We start from the raw sequence: 19,506 nt of genomic DNA on the forward strand, positions 1-19,506 counted from the left end.
CTTTATACAGCTGTGTGTGTGTGTGCGTGGGTGTGTGTGGGTGTGTGTGTGTGTGTGTGTGTGTGTGTGTGTGGCCTAGCATTACTATACTTGTGGGGACCTAAATCTGTTTACACAGTCACGTGTGGGGACTCGCCTCCCTTATGGGGACAAATTGGAGGTCCCCATGAGGGGAATCATTAATTTTAGGGTGAAGACTTGGTTAGGTTTAGGATTAGGGTTAGGGTAAGGGTAAGGTTAAGGGTAAGGGTTAGGGTTAGGCATGTGTTGGTTATGGTTAAGGTTAGGATAAGTCTCCAGGAAATGCATGTAAGTTAATGTAATGTCCCCTGAATTGATGTATACATGGTATGTGTGTGTGTGTGTGTGTGTGTGTGTGTGTGTGTGTGTGTGTGTGTGTGTGTGTGTGTATTGCCTTGGAAAGTGCAGCCACTCTTTGTGCCAGTTCAGCTTCCACCTCTGGCAGCGTCTCAGCCTTCCTCATGGTCTGAGCCAGCCTCTGCTCCGCCATCTCCAGCATCTCCTGCAACTGACGGACCTTCTCCTCGCTCTGACACACACACACACGCAAAGAAACAAGAGGGACATTAGTGCAATCACGAGAGAGGTTTAATCAGTGCAGTGCAGCCAGTGAGTAGAAAGGGCACAAGGCATGGGGCACAAGTGGATGATGTTTTTCTTGAATTCCCCATGTGGAGCTAAACTCAGAGTGACCCTGAACTACACATGAACCTTTCAGCAGGATGTTTCTAATGCTGCCTCACATAAGGACTATAATATTCTTCAATTCCTTATATACATTGAAGTCCTTTTCAAGAACTGAAATATTAAATTGTTGAGATACAGAAAGAGGGAGCACATATGCCTGAATTCATATCTCACACAACTCCATTTTTGTGTCACTTAACAACACATTTGGACTACAACACATCCTAGGAAGCCTGACCCTAGCAGAATAATGACATGGCACATTTTCTAAATATGATTTAGTCCTTAATGTCAGGCTTCGTTAACTGATTTGTGAAAAAGCCGCTCACTGTGTTGTTGTTTTGACACTGGTTCCCTGTGTAGTGTGGCTGGTGGATGGTGTGTGTGTGTGTGTGTGTGTGTGTGTTACCTGGCGGTGCAGCGAGTCCTTGGTGGCCAGTTCATTCTCCAGTTTGTCGTTGAGGTCGTGGATGTGTGTGGTCTCCCGCTGAGCAGCCAGGTAGCGTTTCTCTAGCGTTGTTATCCTCTCCTCCATATCCTCCCTCTGTGAGTGCAGAGACACAATAACAAAACAAATTGGGAAACCATAAGAGACAAGCCTACAACAACAAGTATGGCCAAAAGACATACCAAGTGAACTTTATCTCCAGATGTATGACTTGATTTCCCTCTTTTACAATTTATGATACACACATAAGCTTTCATAGTATGATGGAATTTTGAAGTTAGTATACAAGACATGTTTAAATTAGTAACATGTATGTCACTTAATGAAGAGAGCAGCACAAATTCCTTTCCCTTGAGAAATGTCTTCATTTTCATTTTTGTATTCTGTGGAAAAAGTGACTATTGACAGCTGTCACTTTACACCTGTATTATAGCCTGAAAGCATCTGCACTAACAGATAATACTTATAGTTATTTTGCTTTACCATCAAGCATTAAAATCCTTTTCGAAAACTCTTATAACATGTTTTGCTTTTTTAAATAATCTAGCATGTCAATAGTTACTAGTGTAAAACGCAATAACACAATAATGCAATTTCTCTGCAAACGTAAGAAATGCCAGTGAATATTATATGGTTTAAATAATGACGATATTTAATATATAGTCTAATTTTAGAACCATGTTTTTCCAAACGAAACAGTAGGGTGTAACATTTGTGTGTCTGTAACCTGCTGTTCTCGGTTCTTGCTCCCAGAACAAACGCACGCTTCCTTTGCTCTCACCTCTCTCTGTTCCCTATGTTGTTTGATTGACAGTTCCTCACTGCGGCACAGTTCTCTGCGTGCATTTGTGAGCTCTGCCTCGAGATCGGCCATGCGACCGCTGAGAGTGGCAGAGTGCTCGCGGCTCTGGACCAGCTCCTTGTTGGTCCGATCCAGCAGCTCCTGAAGTTCGGACACCCGGCTGCCTTCATCGTGGGCGTCTATGGAGCCATTGGGCAGTCTCTGTAAGGTGGACACACTGAATGAATCGCAAAATATGCACCTTCTCTCAAAACATTATATAATGAATAAGAGCCACATAAAAGTGTGCCCACTATGAGCGGAGATTATTGAAAGTTGTTCGATAGAGTTGGATGACCTAGATTTGAAAGTGATGAATGTTATGCATACAAGAGTGGGTTGTGTGAGGTTAGGCTGCCATGTTGTTGTTTTGAAGTTGTTTCTCTTCACATCTCAAAGTGCAGTTAATTCCAGGGCCTTAATTAAACAAACCTTCGGGGACGAATATTCAGACAGGCAAAACAGTGGGCAGCCAAAGTTAGTGGGACCCCCCCTCCCCCCCACGCTCCCTCATGTTCCACTTTTGCCTGCTCATGAATACCTTATAGAAACATAAACATACACAGAAACACTGCGGGGGAATAGCGCTGAATGGACTGAGGCTGTGTAATAAAAACACCTGGTGGTTTGTGCAATTGTGCATAATTCCAGTGTGGCTATAGAAAAGCTCATTAGATTTACTCCTAGGGACTGTGGAAATAGCATGGTACAGCCCCATGTGACGGACAATGTGTAGCTGACATCAGGTACAACATGTGCCTAAGGTGGTTTTAGTTACGATTCCTGCTGAAAAAGACATGTTGTCATGATTTTATGGCATTCTGAATTAAAATACCCTCTAATTGCAACATCCCGGGGCAGTGACTGTCAGCAGGGCAGCAGGCTCTGCAGATAAATGTCCTGACAGAGTGTGTGTTCACACAGCTCACACTCTAGGACATCTAAACTACACTCTTCCTGCAAAATATTGCACTTTAGTCAATTCTTTCTTCATCCCTCACTCATCTTCTCTCATACTGTCTTAATGGTAAGATATTGATTATTCTTTTAATTAATAGGACTACTGTATATTGACACTGCTTTTTTAGCTTTCTATATCCTCAGACCAGAGAAAAGGAGCTACAGTAAGAGGGTCTTGTTCTGCTCTTCATCGGCTGCTGGCCTTTTCAGAGGAGGGCGATTTCCATCAAGATACAAACAGGCCCTGCTGTTTAATCACAGGGAGGTTGGTTACTCCCTGAGGATGGACTCAGACACAGTTACATAATGGGTGCTCCTTTCAGGGCTGGCCTCAAAACATGGAGGAATGGGCTTGAATAAAGCGCACGAAGAGTCTAAATGCTATTAGAAATACAAGAAAGTTGATGGAAGATTCATAAAACATTTAGCTTCACTAGCCTAACGTGTTAATGTGTGTGTGTTAATAGTTGTGTTCATGTGTGGCGGAAAGACTGAAATATGATGAAAAGGCAACTACTGACAGCCAGGGAGAATAGTTTAGGCTGCTATAAGATAAAGCACAGAGCAGAAAAACAATCACACAGCAAGGAAGACCTTCCATGTAGGTTTGGATCCATCTGTTCGCTCCAATGAGTCACCATCCTTCCTTTGTCTCACCGTGTTTAACTGCAATGTGAATTAGAAAAACACACAATGAACAAACTCACACATTTACTGTCTATGAATCCAAGAACAAAACGTAGTTCATTAACTGGAAGCCTGGCTTTCTGGCTGCCAGCATGACATATTTCACATAACTATAAATATGAATGATGCTCAGAATAGAGGAGGGAGGGGGGCTTCTGTGGGGGTCTGCTCCTCTTATAACACTGTGAGATCAGTGGCAGCTTTGACTTTAAATCTTACATAACCCACTGGGAGTCTGCTTTAACTGAGCCTGCTGTGAATATTAAACGTATTTGTTATCTTTATAATGATGTCTTTCATGACATGTTTTAATAAAATACTACAGAAAGATGTGGGTGCTTTGTGTCACCCAGTGCAACACTTGAAGCATAGATCAAATCAGACTGGAGGCCTCAACAGATGTCTACGAGGGACCGAACAGATGTTTCACTCACCAATAACCACACACAGTCACGTACACACACAGTCACACACACACACACACACACACACACACACACAACACACACACACACACACACACACACACACACACACACACACACACACACACGATTGTTCACACACATCCACACACCTTACCTCTTGTGTGCTAGCTGTTAGCTGTCCCTCCAGAGAGGACACCCTCTCCAGAGCCACCCGAAGCCTTTCACGTACCTGCAAACACACCAAGAACACACACATCGAGACAAAGTCCAAACCCTTGAGGATACACACACAGACTTATGTAGAAGCACAATCCTGAGCATGATTTAGAAACACAGGAATGTCATCTTGAAAAAGAGAGTGTTGTACAATGAATGTCCTTATTTAATTGGCTAGTATACCATTAGGGCTGTACAATAACAATGTGTTGACAATGTCACTAGAACATTTGAAAAACATGAATTAATTATAATATTGCTCTTTTCCAAATCATCTTTGTTCATGTTATGGACCCTACTATCCACCCTCAAAATTCAAATGTAGGGAGGTGAAAAGAGTCTGAAACCAGACCTATATGTAAGAGTACAAAAAGAATGCAAACATTATTCAGATAATATTATGACCAAAATTGAACAAAAAGAGGATTTATTATTTTTTAAATTATTTAATTTGTATTTCTTTTTTATAAGTAACATAATATCTCTCAGTTGTCCATCTACTCCATTTGTGACTTAATTTGCTGTGTGCTGTCAATGCTAACTCAAGACTTCCTCCATGTGTTTCACATTAAAAAAAACTCATGATGTGCTGAGTTTCATGAACAGCTCTACTAAACCAAACTGATCAGATTTCTGAAGGAGGACAGCAAGTCTATTGATAGAGTAGGAGTCACATGTCATCAAAACACCAAATAATGCAATGTGTGTATGTTTGTGTATATATCCACCTTTTCATCCAGAGCCTTGTGGTGTTCAAACAGCGACTTCAGAGCTTTGAGGACCTCCACCTCACTGGAGACTCCAGATGGTGGGGGTGCCTGTCTCTTCACCACTGTCATCCTCAGACTGCGTTCGTGACGAGACACCAGACACTCCAGGTGCTCCAACAGCAGCTACCGCACACACACACACACACACACACACACACACACACACACACACACACACACACACACACACACACACACACACACACACACACACACACAAATGCATGCAACCAGCAAAGATTATTTTAATATCGAGATAAGAAACATTGTTGGTTTTAATTAGCATCACAACACACACATACCCTGGTGTTGTTCCTTTCAGCTTTGAGCTCAGATATTTCTTCCTCCTTCTCAAGCAGCTGCTCCCGGCATATGTTCAGCTCCTTCGTCAGGGTGGCAAACTCCTACAACACACACACACACACACACACACACACACACACACACACACACACACACACACACACACACACACACACACACACACACACACACACACACACACACACACACACACACAGGTTAAAACTATCAGTGATCAACATAACGGGCTCTAGTTTTGTGAAACTGAGCACTTATGCATCTCTAATCTGAGGGTGCATACACATCTGGGTGTGGCTGACAGGGATTTGTTGTCAGGGTGGCACAAGCACACTCTTTGACACAGAGATGCACAGGATGCTAGGACCTGCAGGAGGAATACTTTATCAGCAGGTGAGGTGAGGACAGGCTTAAATAATGGACAGTTCAGGCTGGCTTCTCCTAAAAGAACATTTGTTGTCCAAGGGAAGCTGTCTGGGGAAAAGCTCTCTGTCCACCTGCGATAAGAGGAGAGGACCGAAAAGGCACTGACTGTGCTATCGGATCTGCATAAATACAACCTCGGCTCTGCCCACCTCAGTGTCCGCCTATAGTCTTTTTGGGAGCCATAACATTACAGTAGCAAGTGCAAAAAGAAGTGGCGGTGTGTCTAAGTAGGCAAATGGTCAAGATCTAATTTACACTTGTGCAAAGTATAACAGAAAAAGGGTCAGGGTTTTGACTTCGCTGGTTCTAAGACATATCCACAGTGTGTTAACTGTGATTAAAGGACAACAATACAGCCTTAATGTGACAAAACTATGCAAATTATATTGGACATGATGTAATTGTAGAAGAAAAATCAACAGCCTGTGACTTCTATTCCTATACCAAACATGCAGCACTGATTATGAATGTTTAAATAAATATATCTTTTGATGGTAACAAATAACATTATGAGCTGTTCAAAAAGCTATGACCCATTTCATCATATTCTCCAAACAGAAATTAAAATGACAAGAACACAATGTCATCTTACTCTCTCTGATTATCAAACACATCCTAAAATCCTGTCTCTGGTGATGATAGAGGAGGGACTTTTCATTATTATTGTTGTGACTCGACAGATATGTTAGGTTTAGTTATGTTTTTACTCTAGTTTTGTGTTTTGATCTTGTCACTTCCTGTTTTTATTTTAAATGTAATCTTTCCTGTCATTCCAGATCCCACATTTCCTGCCTTTGTGTGTTTCCCGCCCGTGAGATTGCTTGGCCCTGCCCTGATTGTTTTCACCTGTGCCCATCCCCCTCACCTATATATAGCCCTGGTGTTCCTTTGTTCCTTTGTCAGTTCGTTATGTTTCATGTCGTGAGCACCTAGGCCTTTTGACTCCTGATACCTACCTTGAGATTTAGACCTTTTGCCAAGTGAGTTTTTGTGTTGCTGTACAACTTAGTTTTGGCTGTTTAACTACTTTCTATTTTTTGAAAGTACGATTTAGTTTTTGTTATTAAAGAACATTCTATTTTTGGACAACTGTCTCCGAGTCCTGCTTTTGGGTCCTGTGTCTCAGTTCATAACAATTATACTTATAATAGATCATTCAAAATGAATAGCTCAATCAATCAATCAATCAATGTTTATTTATATAGCCCAATATCACAAATGTTACATTTGTCGACATACGACACCCTCTGTCCTTAGACCCTCACATCGTACAAGGAAAACCCACAGTTTAAAGGGAAAAATGGGAGAAACCTCAGGGAGAGCAACAGAGGAGGGATCCCTCTCCCAGGACGGACAGACGTGCAATAGATGCCGTGTGTAAATTGAAAAGATAATACAGTAATAATAATACAATAGCTGTGTAAGAAAACGTGTATTTCACTTGAGAGACATTTGATTTATTGATATTCATTCTGCACGCTCCTTAATTTTGACAGATGACTATGCACTTAACTGAAGCTTTTAAGCACTCCAGACTTTAAAGCCTTTATATTTGAAAAACATGATCGATGAATGGTTTCTGGTTGGTTGAGAACCACTCTTGTCATCAATAACATGTTTAAAGCAATCTTCAGTCTAGCATCTAGTCATTTTGTACCAACCGGTGGCAAGGTATTGAGTGCAGACGTAATTGTGAGATACCTTTGACTTCCATGTTACGCAATATCATCTGTAACAGTGCCATGTTGAGGTTGAAACAAAGAAAACATCAAGCAGTTTTACAGCACAGTGAATATATACAATAAGCTTTAAGGCCTTATGGCTCAAGGACAGGCTTTTCACATTTCAAGTCATTATCTACATGCCCAAGTCTGTTGAATGTGCAGTGTTTGACGTCTATTTTCATCTCAGCTGTGTCCCACACTTTTCAAGATAGCAGCAGCACCTTTTCACAGCTCCACAAACAACCAGGGATTGCAAATTGATAGACATGTTATGCTCTTATGGAGCTGTAAAGAGGAGGCTCCATTAACTTTAATAGATTTGGGAGAAGGCTGTGATGGAACTGCAGCACTAACCTGCTGCGTGTTTGGTTTTTACAGTAAATAAACTTTAATAGCTTTTGCCTGGCAGTTTGTCATTTTGGAGTGAACGAGGCCTTAAGGCAGTGGTTCTCAACATTTTCAAAGTTGAGACCCCGCAGAATAATCAGGCTGATGTGTTTGTTTTCTCTCAACATGACCCACCCTAAAATACCTTGTTATAAACTGCATGCACAATTTGACTCTCGATCAATAAAACTAATTCTAAGGCAAATTATAGGCAGAGTAATGTAAAAAGCCTTCCCCAGAGTACAATATATTATTTCATATGTATTATGTTATATCATTTCTTCTCCAGAACCATGTTGCTAGCTCCATAAATAATCTTGGGTTGGGACCCCCAGGTTAAAAAAAAACATATTTTAAGGTGTATAGTTCTTACAAAAAGCAAGTTATCCTAAAATTGAATTAAAAATGTTGCAGTAGCTTTTCTGTATTTGACAATGTATTGACTGGATATCTGATATCTATTAACCTAATGCAATACATACACCATACATACACCATTACTGCAAGATAACGTGCAATGCATTTGTAAAGATTTTGTGAAATCCTGACAATGTCAGATGTCTTCTGCTGAAAATGATAAGCTTCAGCCCTGGTCTGGGATTAAAGCGTCTCCACATTCTGTCTCACTCAGAGAAATCACAGCAGCGTACACATGTCCTGACAGAAGTCTCTTCATATCAGTGGAAGAAAGGAGGTGAAATGTCACTCCCTGCTTCTGTCCTTCTTGTAAAACTAATATTTAAAAATCTTGCAGCTCTCTGAGCAGTCATATCTTCTGTTGGAGAATGTTTCCCGCTGTCCCCGCCCCTTTCTTAATCCATTTTCCCATTTAATTCGGTTCTTTCTACCATTGATCAGATTCAGGGTGAGAGACCCACAGTGCTGCTGCATTCTTTAAATATGATCTGTGGTGTGATCATACTGTAGCAGAGATTGGTGTATATCGGAATTTGTGCCTGTGTGTGTGAGAGTTTGATGGTGGTGTGTGTGTGCATATTGTTTGAACATCTCTTTGTGCTTTGTTAGCATTTCCTGTAGGCTTGGCTTTAGACCAAACTAATACCCAGTGGCATGCTCTCTATGCTAGTCTCAAACGCACACAGGCACACACATAAATACACACACACACACACACACACACACACACACACACACACACACACACACACACACACACACACACACACACACACACACACACACACATACACACACACACACACACACACACATACACACACACACACACACACACACACACACACACACACACACACACACACACACAGCTTTGTAAACCATGACGAACGGTTAGTCAAAACGATGAATGTCTAATGTTTTTCTAAGAATATTCAGGATCAGGAACTAATCATGTTATATGGACAGCATTTTGAAAATGCTCAGTGTCCCTCTTAATTTGCCATGTGCTTTTGATATTTGTCCTGTAAACTCTCCTGTTTGCAGGTGTTTTACTTTATAGGTATAAACCAACATTGCATCAAGTGGGACAGGCCAAACACATAAACAGCACACTAGAAAGCAGACAAACACACACTCTTACAGACTTACTTTCTGTACACACACACAAAACAAACTGGGTCTCTGTTGACTCTGCCCATCACACGGAAAGAAAAGTCAGTGGAGTGGGAGGGGGCGGCTGAAGAGGGAAGAGAGAGGGAAGGAGCATCGGGAGGGAAGGGGGAAAATGGGTCAGCGTGTTCATTTTACTTTCCCTTATTCCACAGGGGCGCTCCGATAGACAGGAGCTCAGCCCAAATCCACCAACAGATGTTAGAGCTCACTGTCTCTTTCAATCAGGGCAAAGAGCCTCAACAGGCCACCTCTCACGCTCTCTAGTTCATCCTTTCATCCCTTCATCCCGCTGCTTTTCAGGATCTCTCTGCATCTCCCCTATAACTACTTCACTGCTAGAAACAAAATGGAAATACATGCCAACTAAGTCAGAATAGCTAAGAGGTATGAATACATAACCTTTTTTAAGCTGCATTCACATTACTTTTTCTACTGTTACTTCCTCTGCCAGATAGCGTAGCTAAATACAGCTGTGATCTGATTTGTTGCCCAGAAGATAAACGGTAACTAAGTCAAAGTGGAAATCATTTGAACTTAATCTGCAACTTTTTGGAGCAGTGGCTGATGGTAGTGCTCCGATCTAGTCGGGTGGCAGCGCTTTCTTGGGAACGGCAATGCCAGCGCAGAGGCGTTTTAACACGTATCATGTGAAAGCAGCTTTAGAGTCTTTTATAACAGGACAGACAAGTGATATATAGAAAGTTTAACATATCACTGTCTAGACAAAATAAATGTCTCTTTAATTTCTCATGAGGTCTAACCCCTTCCTCCTGGCAGTGTCTTCTGCTTTTATTGTCTTCTCCACACACACACACACACACACACACACACACACACACACACACACACACACACACACACACACACACACACACACACACACACACACACACACACGCAAATCACTGTACTATGTACAATTCAATCCTGCAATTGTAACCCCCACCAAATTCGTATGAGCCATAAGACATCCCAGGATACTTATTGAACCTCATACAACAGTCAGATACAGAGAGCAGCTCTGACAGCACAACGTCAACATCTGTCAGAGAGTGTATCACATAGAGCGGAGAGAAGGTTCTGGAGCGTCTGGAGTATTGCTGCACCTCTGCCTCCAACCATAATGCGAGATAGCAAGTGGTTACCAAACAGTGCTGAGCCCAGACATTGTAAAGGGATTTCTCCCCTTCGCTTCTTTAAGCAGTTTGGGATTAAGGGATGGAAAAAATGCTGTGAGAGTGTGTGAGTGTGAGTGTGTGTATGGGTGTATGTATGTGTGTGTGTGTGTGTGTGTCTGTGAGTAGAGAGAGTGAGGCATAAAGATTGGAGTGCAGTCGAATACAAAAAAGTCCAAAACACAGTCCAAAAAAGTTCATTGTGTGTGTGCGCTTATCATTCTGCATAAGATTCATGGTACCTATCCCACAACTTAATTACGTATGAAAGTGTAGCGTATATTTAATACGAACACTAAGATACATGATGGGAAATACATTTATGCAAAAGGTAGAAAATATACATTGTACATTGCATAACCCCACCTTTTATTCCAACAATACTGCTGTACAGTTTGATGCAAATAAACACTAAGTGTGAATTTCTATGTGAATGTGTGGGTACGCCGAAGGCAGGTGCTTGAGCAGTCATCACAAAGCACGTCATCCTTTTTGAGTTTGCCAGTTATTTCCTGTTTGTCTTTCAGCAGTAAAGCTGTTGGTGAAGAAACTAATTGTGAGTACTTTGAGGACCTTGTTCCTTAATTTATCCGCTTACAGTTCCTCTAAAAGCTCCAGCGCAACATGCAGCAGTGGAAAGAGCATGCCATGCAGAATTCTTTCCTAATGTATCCTGCTGAAGCTGCCGCAGTATATCACGTCTCTCCTCGACGGTAAAACTGCTGGTCAAGAGACCAAAGCTCAGAACTAGAAATACATAAACACTGAATATGAATGAATTTAAATAGTAACATTTTTGGATCTTTTGAGTTATATCTGGTATTCAATTTGATACAGTTTGTTTGTGTTTCTGAGGTAGTGGCTGTGTTTTGTTGTTGGTCTTATCTCTTTTTAAATGTTCTCAGGAATTTCTTTCAAATGATCTGAATGACAAAACTACAAAACTTAATTAGAAAACTGCACAGAAATGAATACACTGAGTTACTAAATTATTGCTGTGAAGGCAGTGTTGCATTGTGTCAATAATCATTTAAAACATCAATCAAATAATCCCTCTTTAAAACTTAAAGTGTTGTAAACAAACTGTGATCATTGTCTCTTTTATAAGACAGGTATCTCAGATAAAATGGGCGACATGACAGCGTTACTGCACAATTACCTTTAAAGTGTACTCCAAAGAGAACCATTAGGTGTACTGTACATGTTACCACACAATCTGTTGTGTTATAAACACTTTTTGTCACACGTTCTTTCATCAACTTTCTGTTTGCTTTCACACGCCATATAACTCTTAGCAGGAGCTTACATTTTGTTCTCTACACTACAGCATGCTGAAGGTCATTTGGGAAAAAACAGGAACGCACTCACAAAAATAGATCCACACAATACAGGGTGATGTATGTTACAGATTTACTACCCTTACTCACCAACAACCAAACGGATACATTGAAGATAACAGATCCTACATTTAAAAGAACCCACTGAGCAACAAACAGCCCTAACTTCATGGCAACTTCTTCAATGTCTGTGTAGATCAACAAGACAGGATACTAAAGCCATAACAAATATCAATCGATGTCTGCTAAAGCCCGGGAAAAGTGACAGTGACAGCGTTTCTGCAAGCATCAGTTGGTGTGAGGAGAGGACAATATGTGACTAAGCAAGAGAGCAAAGAAAAGGAAACTGTAAACATGGCTTTTAACTAATTCACACATTGTATGATTCACAGGACAGGGTTGTGGTACTTGATATCATTTATGGTAATCTGAGGATGCTTACGGCCCAAATGCACCAGCAGTGAGACAATATTTTGCATTTTGGAAAGGTCAGCAGTCTCTCTGCTAAAGTGAATTCAGCATGTTCCTTGAGCACAGAAGTAGGCGTTAATTAGCAGTACTGGCTTACTAGAAGTACTGCTTCCTGTCTTTCCTTCTGTCATCCAGAAATAATACCAAAAAACAAGTCAGTTATAGGAAGTACTAAGTTGAGACTTTCACTCGGGTACCTCAGCAGAGTTTGACAGATTTAACTCCATATTGTATTGTGACCCAGAAAACAAGTGCAGGAGTGTGGTGCAGTTTTGACAATGTAGATTCAAACAGGGAATTCTTTAAAAAATAAAAAAGACTTCACCAATGAACCCACAGAAATGATCCGTTACTGTGGAGAGGCAGAGAAGGAGGAGTAACCTCATCAGAGATCTCATACAATGACTGAACTTCTTTTCACTTGAGCCCACCAAAAGACAGTAAATGAACTCTGATGCAAATCTCTGTAATTCACTCAGGAGTGCCAAAGTGAAGATGAATGCAGGGCCGGGGAGCGGAGAATGAGTGGGTCCCCGGGGAGAGTCAGATATCACAGCTCTGTAGCTCTTCACCACTGCAGAGAGAGCGAAGGTGGAGAACAGCAGAGAGGTGGACTCGACCTTCCTCTGACAAATCTTACACACACACACACACACACAATCTTACACACACACACACAACACACACACACACACACACACACACACACACACACACACACACACACACACACACACACACACACACACACACACACACACACACACACACACACACCACCACCACTACAACACCTTGCCTGGGTGTTGGCCCCAAGTAGGCAGTAATCTGTTGCCATGACACCACCCCGCACACTGCGGTTGTAGCCATGGGAACTGCTCATTAGGGAAGTGAAGTGTTTGAGCAGCATGCAAACTTCTCATCAGGTGAACACAGATGCACATCCACACGCTGAAACACACGCATGCACAAAGCTGCTGAGGGATGTTCCGTCTGTGTGAGGGTGTGACAGCTCTCGAGGCCGGCGGGGGGGGGCACTGACTGCAGCGCTCGACAGATCTCCGCCCTGACTGCAGGAACTACTCTCCATGCAAACTTTTCTTAGAGCATCTCCTTTTAGAATGCAAAACATAGAAAGTAAATAATAAAAAAACATCTTTATGGTTGAGATAGGTGTTGTAAAAGTAGACATCTGCATAATCATTGTAAAGGGAAGTACTGTTGTACTTAAGTAAAAGTAGAAATATCAAAGTGTAGGAATACTCTGTTACAGGTAAATATCCTGTATTCAAAATGGTACTCAAGTAAAAGTATTAAAGTATTTGCATCAAAATATACTCAAAGTAGCGAAAGTCAAAGTACTCATTATGCAGATTTGCCCATTTCACAATATATTTTATGTTTTGATTATAATTATTGTTGTGTTTATCAACGCTGGTAAAGGTGGAACTAATTTTGATTACTTACTTTACTGCAGTGTAGCTTGGGAATTTAATCCAGGTGTAACTAAACTCCTATTTAAAGTGGACCTATCATGCTATATTTGAATAATATATTGTAGGGCCATACCTACACTGTAAAATATTACCATGATTTCACAATATTTAGTTATATTTTACAATAAATTACTGTTTTACCACTTTACAGTCTTTACCTGTGATGTTCACAATATAATACTGTAATTTTGAATTTCACAGTGAAATCAATACAGGCACAGTTAATTACTGTGAATGTACAGAATCAATGATTACCAGGATTTTACATGTTACTGTATTATTTCATAGTAAAATACTGTATTCAGACCATCCTCTGTGATAACACAACACATTAAGTGATTTTCTTGCTTTTATCGCTCTTGCTTGGCTTTAAATACTAATTTCTTTCTTTGGTGCAGGTTTTATTTAAATTGAAAGGGGCACCGCTGCATGTGCCTTAAAATAAACGATGCAACATATAAATCTATGTAAAATTGAAATTATTGTCTTTGGCTTCAGGTGCTTCCTGGACATTAACCCTGAGACGGGCTCGAAAGCCAGAAAGAGGCATGGCCATTTAAACCCCCATGTCAGCACATTCTTCAGAAAACTTGTTGACTTTGAGTGGATGTCTGTGTAGACATGTGTTAAGTGTTCCCCTCCTTGTTTTCTTTTCTGTCTCCCTGCTGCGCAGGTGCACCTGTCTGCCCCTGGCTCCGCCTCTGCCCAGGTGGACTCACCTGTTATCGATGATAACACAACAGCAAATGTGATTGGCGTGAATACAATTTGGTAAATCCCACTCTGAACACCTGGAAAAGAGAGGATTTCTACGTGAAAACTTCTTCATAAGTGAGAGTCAAATAGTTCTTACCACTTTGGAAGGAATTCAAATGAAACCTGGTCAAAAACCCAATAACAATGTAAAAACATGCATATCAAAAGTTATTTAATACCCTGTCTTTTGGCCATAAAGTTGATTGACGCAGCAAAATGATTTTATACTGCACAGCTGACATGTCAACTGTCTCACTCTCTCTCTTTCTGATATCATTTTCTTATGGTTCAGCAAAAATAATTGTCAAATCCTCCTTGCAAGTCTTTCAACTTTCTCGCCTCCTCTGCCCATTGAAGGCCCAGAATAGTATCCATTCATTCATTCTTCGCTGTATTCTTCATTAAAGAAAAACAAAACCTGCACCAGGAAGAGAGACTAAGAAAGAGAGGAAAGAAGATAGGGGGATACATCCTCTGCTCGGATCAAAGGAGATGCATAAAGAGTGTTTGTTGTGCATCAGCAGAGTATGTCTGCAAGCATGCTGCAATAAACATACAGTTAACCAAGCACGCACACCAGATACAGAAATACAGAACATTCCCATCAGTGCATAAACAACGTGCATATCTTGTGTTCTCTTGGACCATATTCTAAACCGATATGCAATTTGCATCACTACAAAGCATCAATCACTCACAAGTTGAATGAGGAGACAGGAGGAGGAAGAGGTGGAGAGAAGGCCATATCTCAGTCCTAGAAAAGAGTCATCAGCACTAAAATCAATACTCAGGCAAGAACACATGGAGACCACAGAGAGACTGTCAGAGCTGAGACAATCCTTCACCGGTAACATCTTCAAACGGCTGCTGCTGCTGAGTCCCTACCTGGTACATGTAGGTGTTAAAGTGGGTCCCATTCTGAAGGTGGATCTTCACTGTTGGGTTCATGTTGAAGGTTAAACATACCAGATCCCTCAAACAGACCCCCCATGAAAAGAGAGACAGAAACAGGTAGAGAGGACGAGAGGGTGATGACGATAGAAAAGGAGGGCTAGCTCCTCTGAGTCCTGGTCCTCACAGAGAGTGTAGCAGGGCTGGATGAATCCTCTGCTGCTGCCTACGCAGTCTGCTCTAACTGCAGCCGGGACGAGAGACAGCAGGGACAAGGGTAAGGAGAGAGAGAGAGTAAAGAGAGGGTAGGGAGGTGGATAAACAGGGAAAGGCAGAATAAAAGGGAGACAGCGGGGGTTGAGGTAAAAGGATGATTTTGATCAGAGAGGAGGACAGGATGAGACAGAAATTATGAAGAAGCGGGGAGGAGGAGGAGGAGGAGGAGCGGCTCGTAGTGATCAGCTGATGGAGGAAGGAAGAGGCTGGGTTTAAATGAGGACCTGCTGGGGGCTAAAGCCACACACACACACACACACACACACACACACACACACACACACACACACACACACACACACACACACACACACACACACACACACACACACACACACATGAACGTTCAGGCACTCAGAGGGAGTTTTAAAGTACCATTTGGAACTAATGCCAAGAATTAGCATGAAATTGAACGCTCTATTTCCTCCAAATAAAAAAAACCCAGTCACTGCTTACTCAACACAAATTCAAGAGACCCATTTTTCCTCGAGCATGACATTGTGCACGCTGATTCTTTCTATTTATAAATGGCAGTCTGTTTCGTCCCTCCTCTCTCAGTAGGATTTCACAGGGCATGCACTTGACCAGAGCACTGCAATGGATGTCATTTAACTCCTCATTCTTAACCTGTTTCAAAACACACATATAGTTCACTCTAACTCAACAAGGGGACTCCACTACACATGATTGGTTGTAATAAAATACATTCTAATGATGTCACTTCAGTGATCTAGGATTGAAAGTTTAAAACTAATGCTTTGCAACAGAAAACCTGCATTACATTTATTGTTTTGATTTTCAAAGACATGGGCATCTAACTCAAAGGGACGGTCCTACAAAAGAGGTTTTTCGAATTGCATCATGGGAATAGTTTTTAAGCTTGACCCATATGAGTCACTTATTGTCTCGACCACTGTTAGTTTGGTTTTGACCATTCTTTTTAAATGTGTCTCATGGGGGTCCCTGAACCTCAAAACAAAAGACCTAATGACTGCGTTTCCCTTTCATTCTGATTTGAGTATTATCAATGCATTTTATTTTGTTCTCTGACAGTGCTTCTCACAATGGCACCATGCACTGTTTCTGGTTCTGATGTGCTACTTAAGATGTAGATACATTATTATGAAGCTATAATACACCAGAAATTATGTATAACTTGTACTATATAAATAGTTTGATTGACGACATATTTTTATTCGGTAAGAAACAACAACATTTAAAACAAATAAGGGAAACTTGCAAGCTTTATCTTTGGTACATCTTTGACTCTTTGTAGGCATACTTAACAGACAATACACTATGCAAATATGCACATTTGCCCACTTTAACTTATTATTGATACAGTACCTGACCCTGTATTAGCCCACGGATAAAGTTGACTCAAAATACGACTCAGCTAAAGTGGTTTAGCATGGGGTGCAATAGTGTATCTCTATGATTAAGATATGAGCCTGTGGCTAATTAGTTACAGCTGATTTGACTGTTCATTCATTTCCCCTCTTTATTCATTCATTCATTCTCATCCCTCTATTCTCCTGTGCTTCATCACTCGCAGCGCTCACCCACACGCCAGCTCTGTGCTCTGCAGTCGGTAAAAAAACATATTAGAATGCTTCTTCAACATCACAACTATTGGGAGTGGCAGTGCATCAATGTAGAAAAAGAGAGTGAAAATGATTCCTGCCCACAGGTCTACTTTCATGCACCTGGTTGTCAAGGAAACTGGGTTCACAGGAGAGGGAGAGAGCAGAAGATATACAGTGAGACAGACAAGTCCCTACACATCAAAACATCTTTCAGTGAGTGTGTGGTGACTTCCAGCATTAATCTGAGCGATACTTCAACTGAGTAGCCGAACACAGCGGTCACTACACCAGCTGATTAAGTGGTAGGACAGAGACCCCTTCTGGCAGCTCATGGTGCTCACACAAAGAAGTAACAAACCAACTTGTCATATGTACATTTTCTCCATACAGAAACAGGCAGAAATATGCCAGTGAGGAGGTATCTAGTGGTTTCCAAAGAGAGAGGAAGCTTTGAAATGAGTTTGACAGATTGTACATGTTCCAGGATTAAGTAGAAGGAACAGCAGGGAAACAAGAGGAGCCAGTAGGACTTTTGTATTCATGTCTGGAGATAACGCCTCATCCCTGACATCAGTGGGAGCCAAACTTGGCAGATCCTGATTGTCAGAGTTCAAACAAATAACACATTCAAACACAAACTGAACACACAGATGCAGAAACAGACCTTAAAACACACATGCTCATCAGCACTACTGAGAAAAAGTCAAAACCTGGACACAATTGAAGCAGCATTTTCCATAACAGGATTCACAGAAGTCTGGGAGACCTGTGACAATTTGTTTTATCTGACAGCCTCTCACAGTTTCATTCTCTCTTTTCTTGCTGCCTAACTACTTGATTACTTCTTTAACACGCTATCCACTCGAGCACCGCCATGCTTTCTCTCTCATCCTCTTTCCCCCCTTCCTCTCTCTTCCCTATTTTTGTCAAGCGTTGCTAATCTCAGCTGAACCTTCCCTCAACAGAGAGCAGCCATTTTACATCATAACATAACATGGAGCAGAGGGCAAGGGCAACCCCCCCCCCCATCCCACCAGCTCCAACTATCACAACCAATACACATCCACAAATGCAAACACATAAATACCAAAAGGCTTAGGTTTGGTTTTAGGAACCACAAACAAACAACACAAATAATGATGGTCTACCACTTACCTAACTGCAAACTGTGTTTCCTGATTCATGTCAAACTACAACAAAGATAAGACTGTATCTTTAACCACAACAAATAAATGAAATGCCTCATGCAAACATTTGACTGAAAAATGTAATTCTTGTCTCTCAGTAAAATGTCCATCAGTGTCCCTAAAAAACCTTCCGTGACTCCTTCAATTTGCTTGGTTTGTTTGAAAGTACGTGTTACAATACAACATCTAAAGGTATAGTTAATAATCATAAAAGATAAAGAACACCACCAAATATTCTACTTTTAGGAGCTGGAACCAGCAAAGGTTTGGCGTGTTTACCTGATAGGCCAGTAGGTCTTTGAGGCTATACAAAGCCCAGCAGAACTTTAAGCTAAATGTTACCATCAAAATGCTAACATGCTCAAACAACAATTCTCATATGCTGATTTTTTGCAATTATAACATGTTCATTGTTGCCTTGGTTCAGAATACTTAATTAGCATTAAAACAATGATAGCGTAAAACTGAGACAGATGGCAATGCCATAGAAAAGTGGCTAAACATGTCAGAACATGAAGAGGAGGATGTTTGTTTTTTTGTAAGCCCTTAATAATGTCTAGAGCCTCCTCTCAGGCATTTCCCAGCAGCTCCACCATAAAGATGGGGAGGCTGAGAGTCAAACCGGGCAAAAAGTCCAAACTTCTTGTTAAAGCACTGCTAAAATTAAGCGACTTAGATGAACATATCTGCATTTCTATCCTCTTCATTATAAGGGGTGAACAGAGCACATTTCAACTCAAATTCCAACTGTAAAACTGACTGAAGTTACACCTTTGTATAAAATCATATTGCTGTTTCCCAGATATCAGACTCAGTCATCAC

The 19,506-nt window shown here is 41.2% G+C and overlaps 1 protein-coding gene across 9 annotated transcripts in view; it reads right to left on the bottom strand.

The window, feature by feature from the left end:
- Positions 1–19,506, bottom strand: part of ppfia4 (PTPRF interacting protein alpha 4) — a 60,472-nt gene that overhangs the window by 15,604 nt on the left and 25,362 nt on the right. For 6 of the 9 annotated variants that reach the window (XM_034218358.1, XM_034218351.1, XM_034218355.1 and 3 more), the window contains 7 exons: positions 5,361–5,462; positions 5,017–5,181; positions 4,227–4,301; positions 3,552–3,623; positions 1,938–2,159; positions 1,118–1,252; positions 416–550 (listed from right to left, as the gene is read on the bottom strand). In XM_034218358.1, the coding sequence (XP_034074249.1) occupies positions 416–550; positions 1,118–1,252; positions 1,938–2,159; positions 3,552–3,623; positions 4,227–4,301; positions 5,017–5,181; positions 5,361–5,462 (906 nt within the window). Of the gene's footprint in view, positions 1–415; positions 551–1,117; positions 1,253–1,937; positions 2,160–3,551; positions 3,624–4,226; positions 4,302–5,016; positions 5,182–5,360; positions 5,463–15,442; positions 15,499–15,629; positions 15,804–19,506 lie in introns of those variants that run through there. The other 3 variants (XM_034218357.1, XM_034218356.1, XM_034218354.1) reach the window with 3 other exon arrangements.

Source organism: Gymnodraco acuticeps, unplaced genomic scaffold (assembly GCF_902827175.1).
Source record: "Gymnodraco acuticeps unplaced genomic scaffold, fGymAcu1.1, whole genome shotgun sequence".
In the NCBI taxonomy this organism is placed as follows: Eukaryota; Metazoa; Chordata; class Actinopteri; order Perciformes; family Bathydraconidae; genus Gymnodraco; species Gymnodraco acuticeps.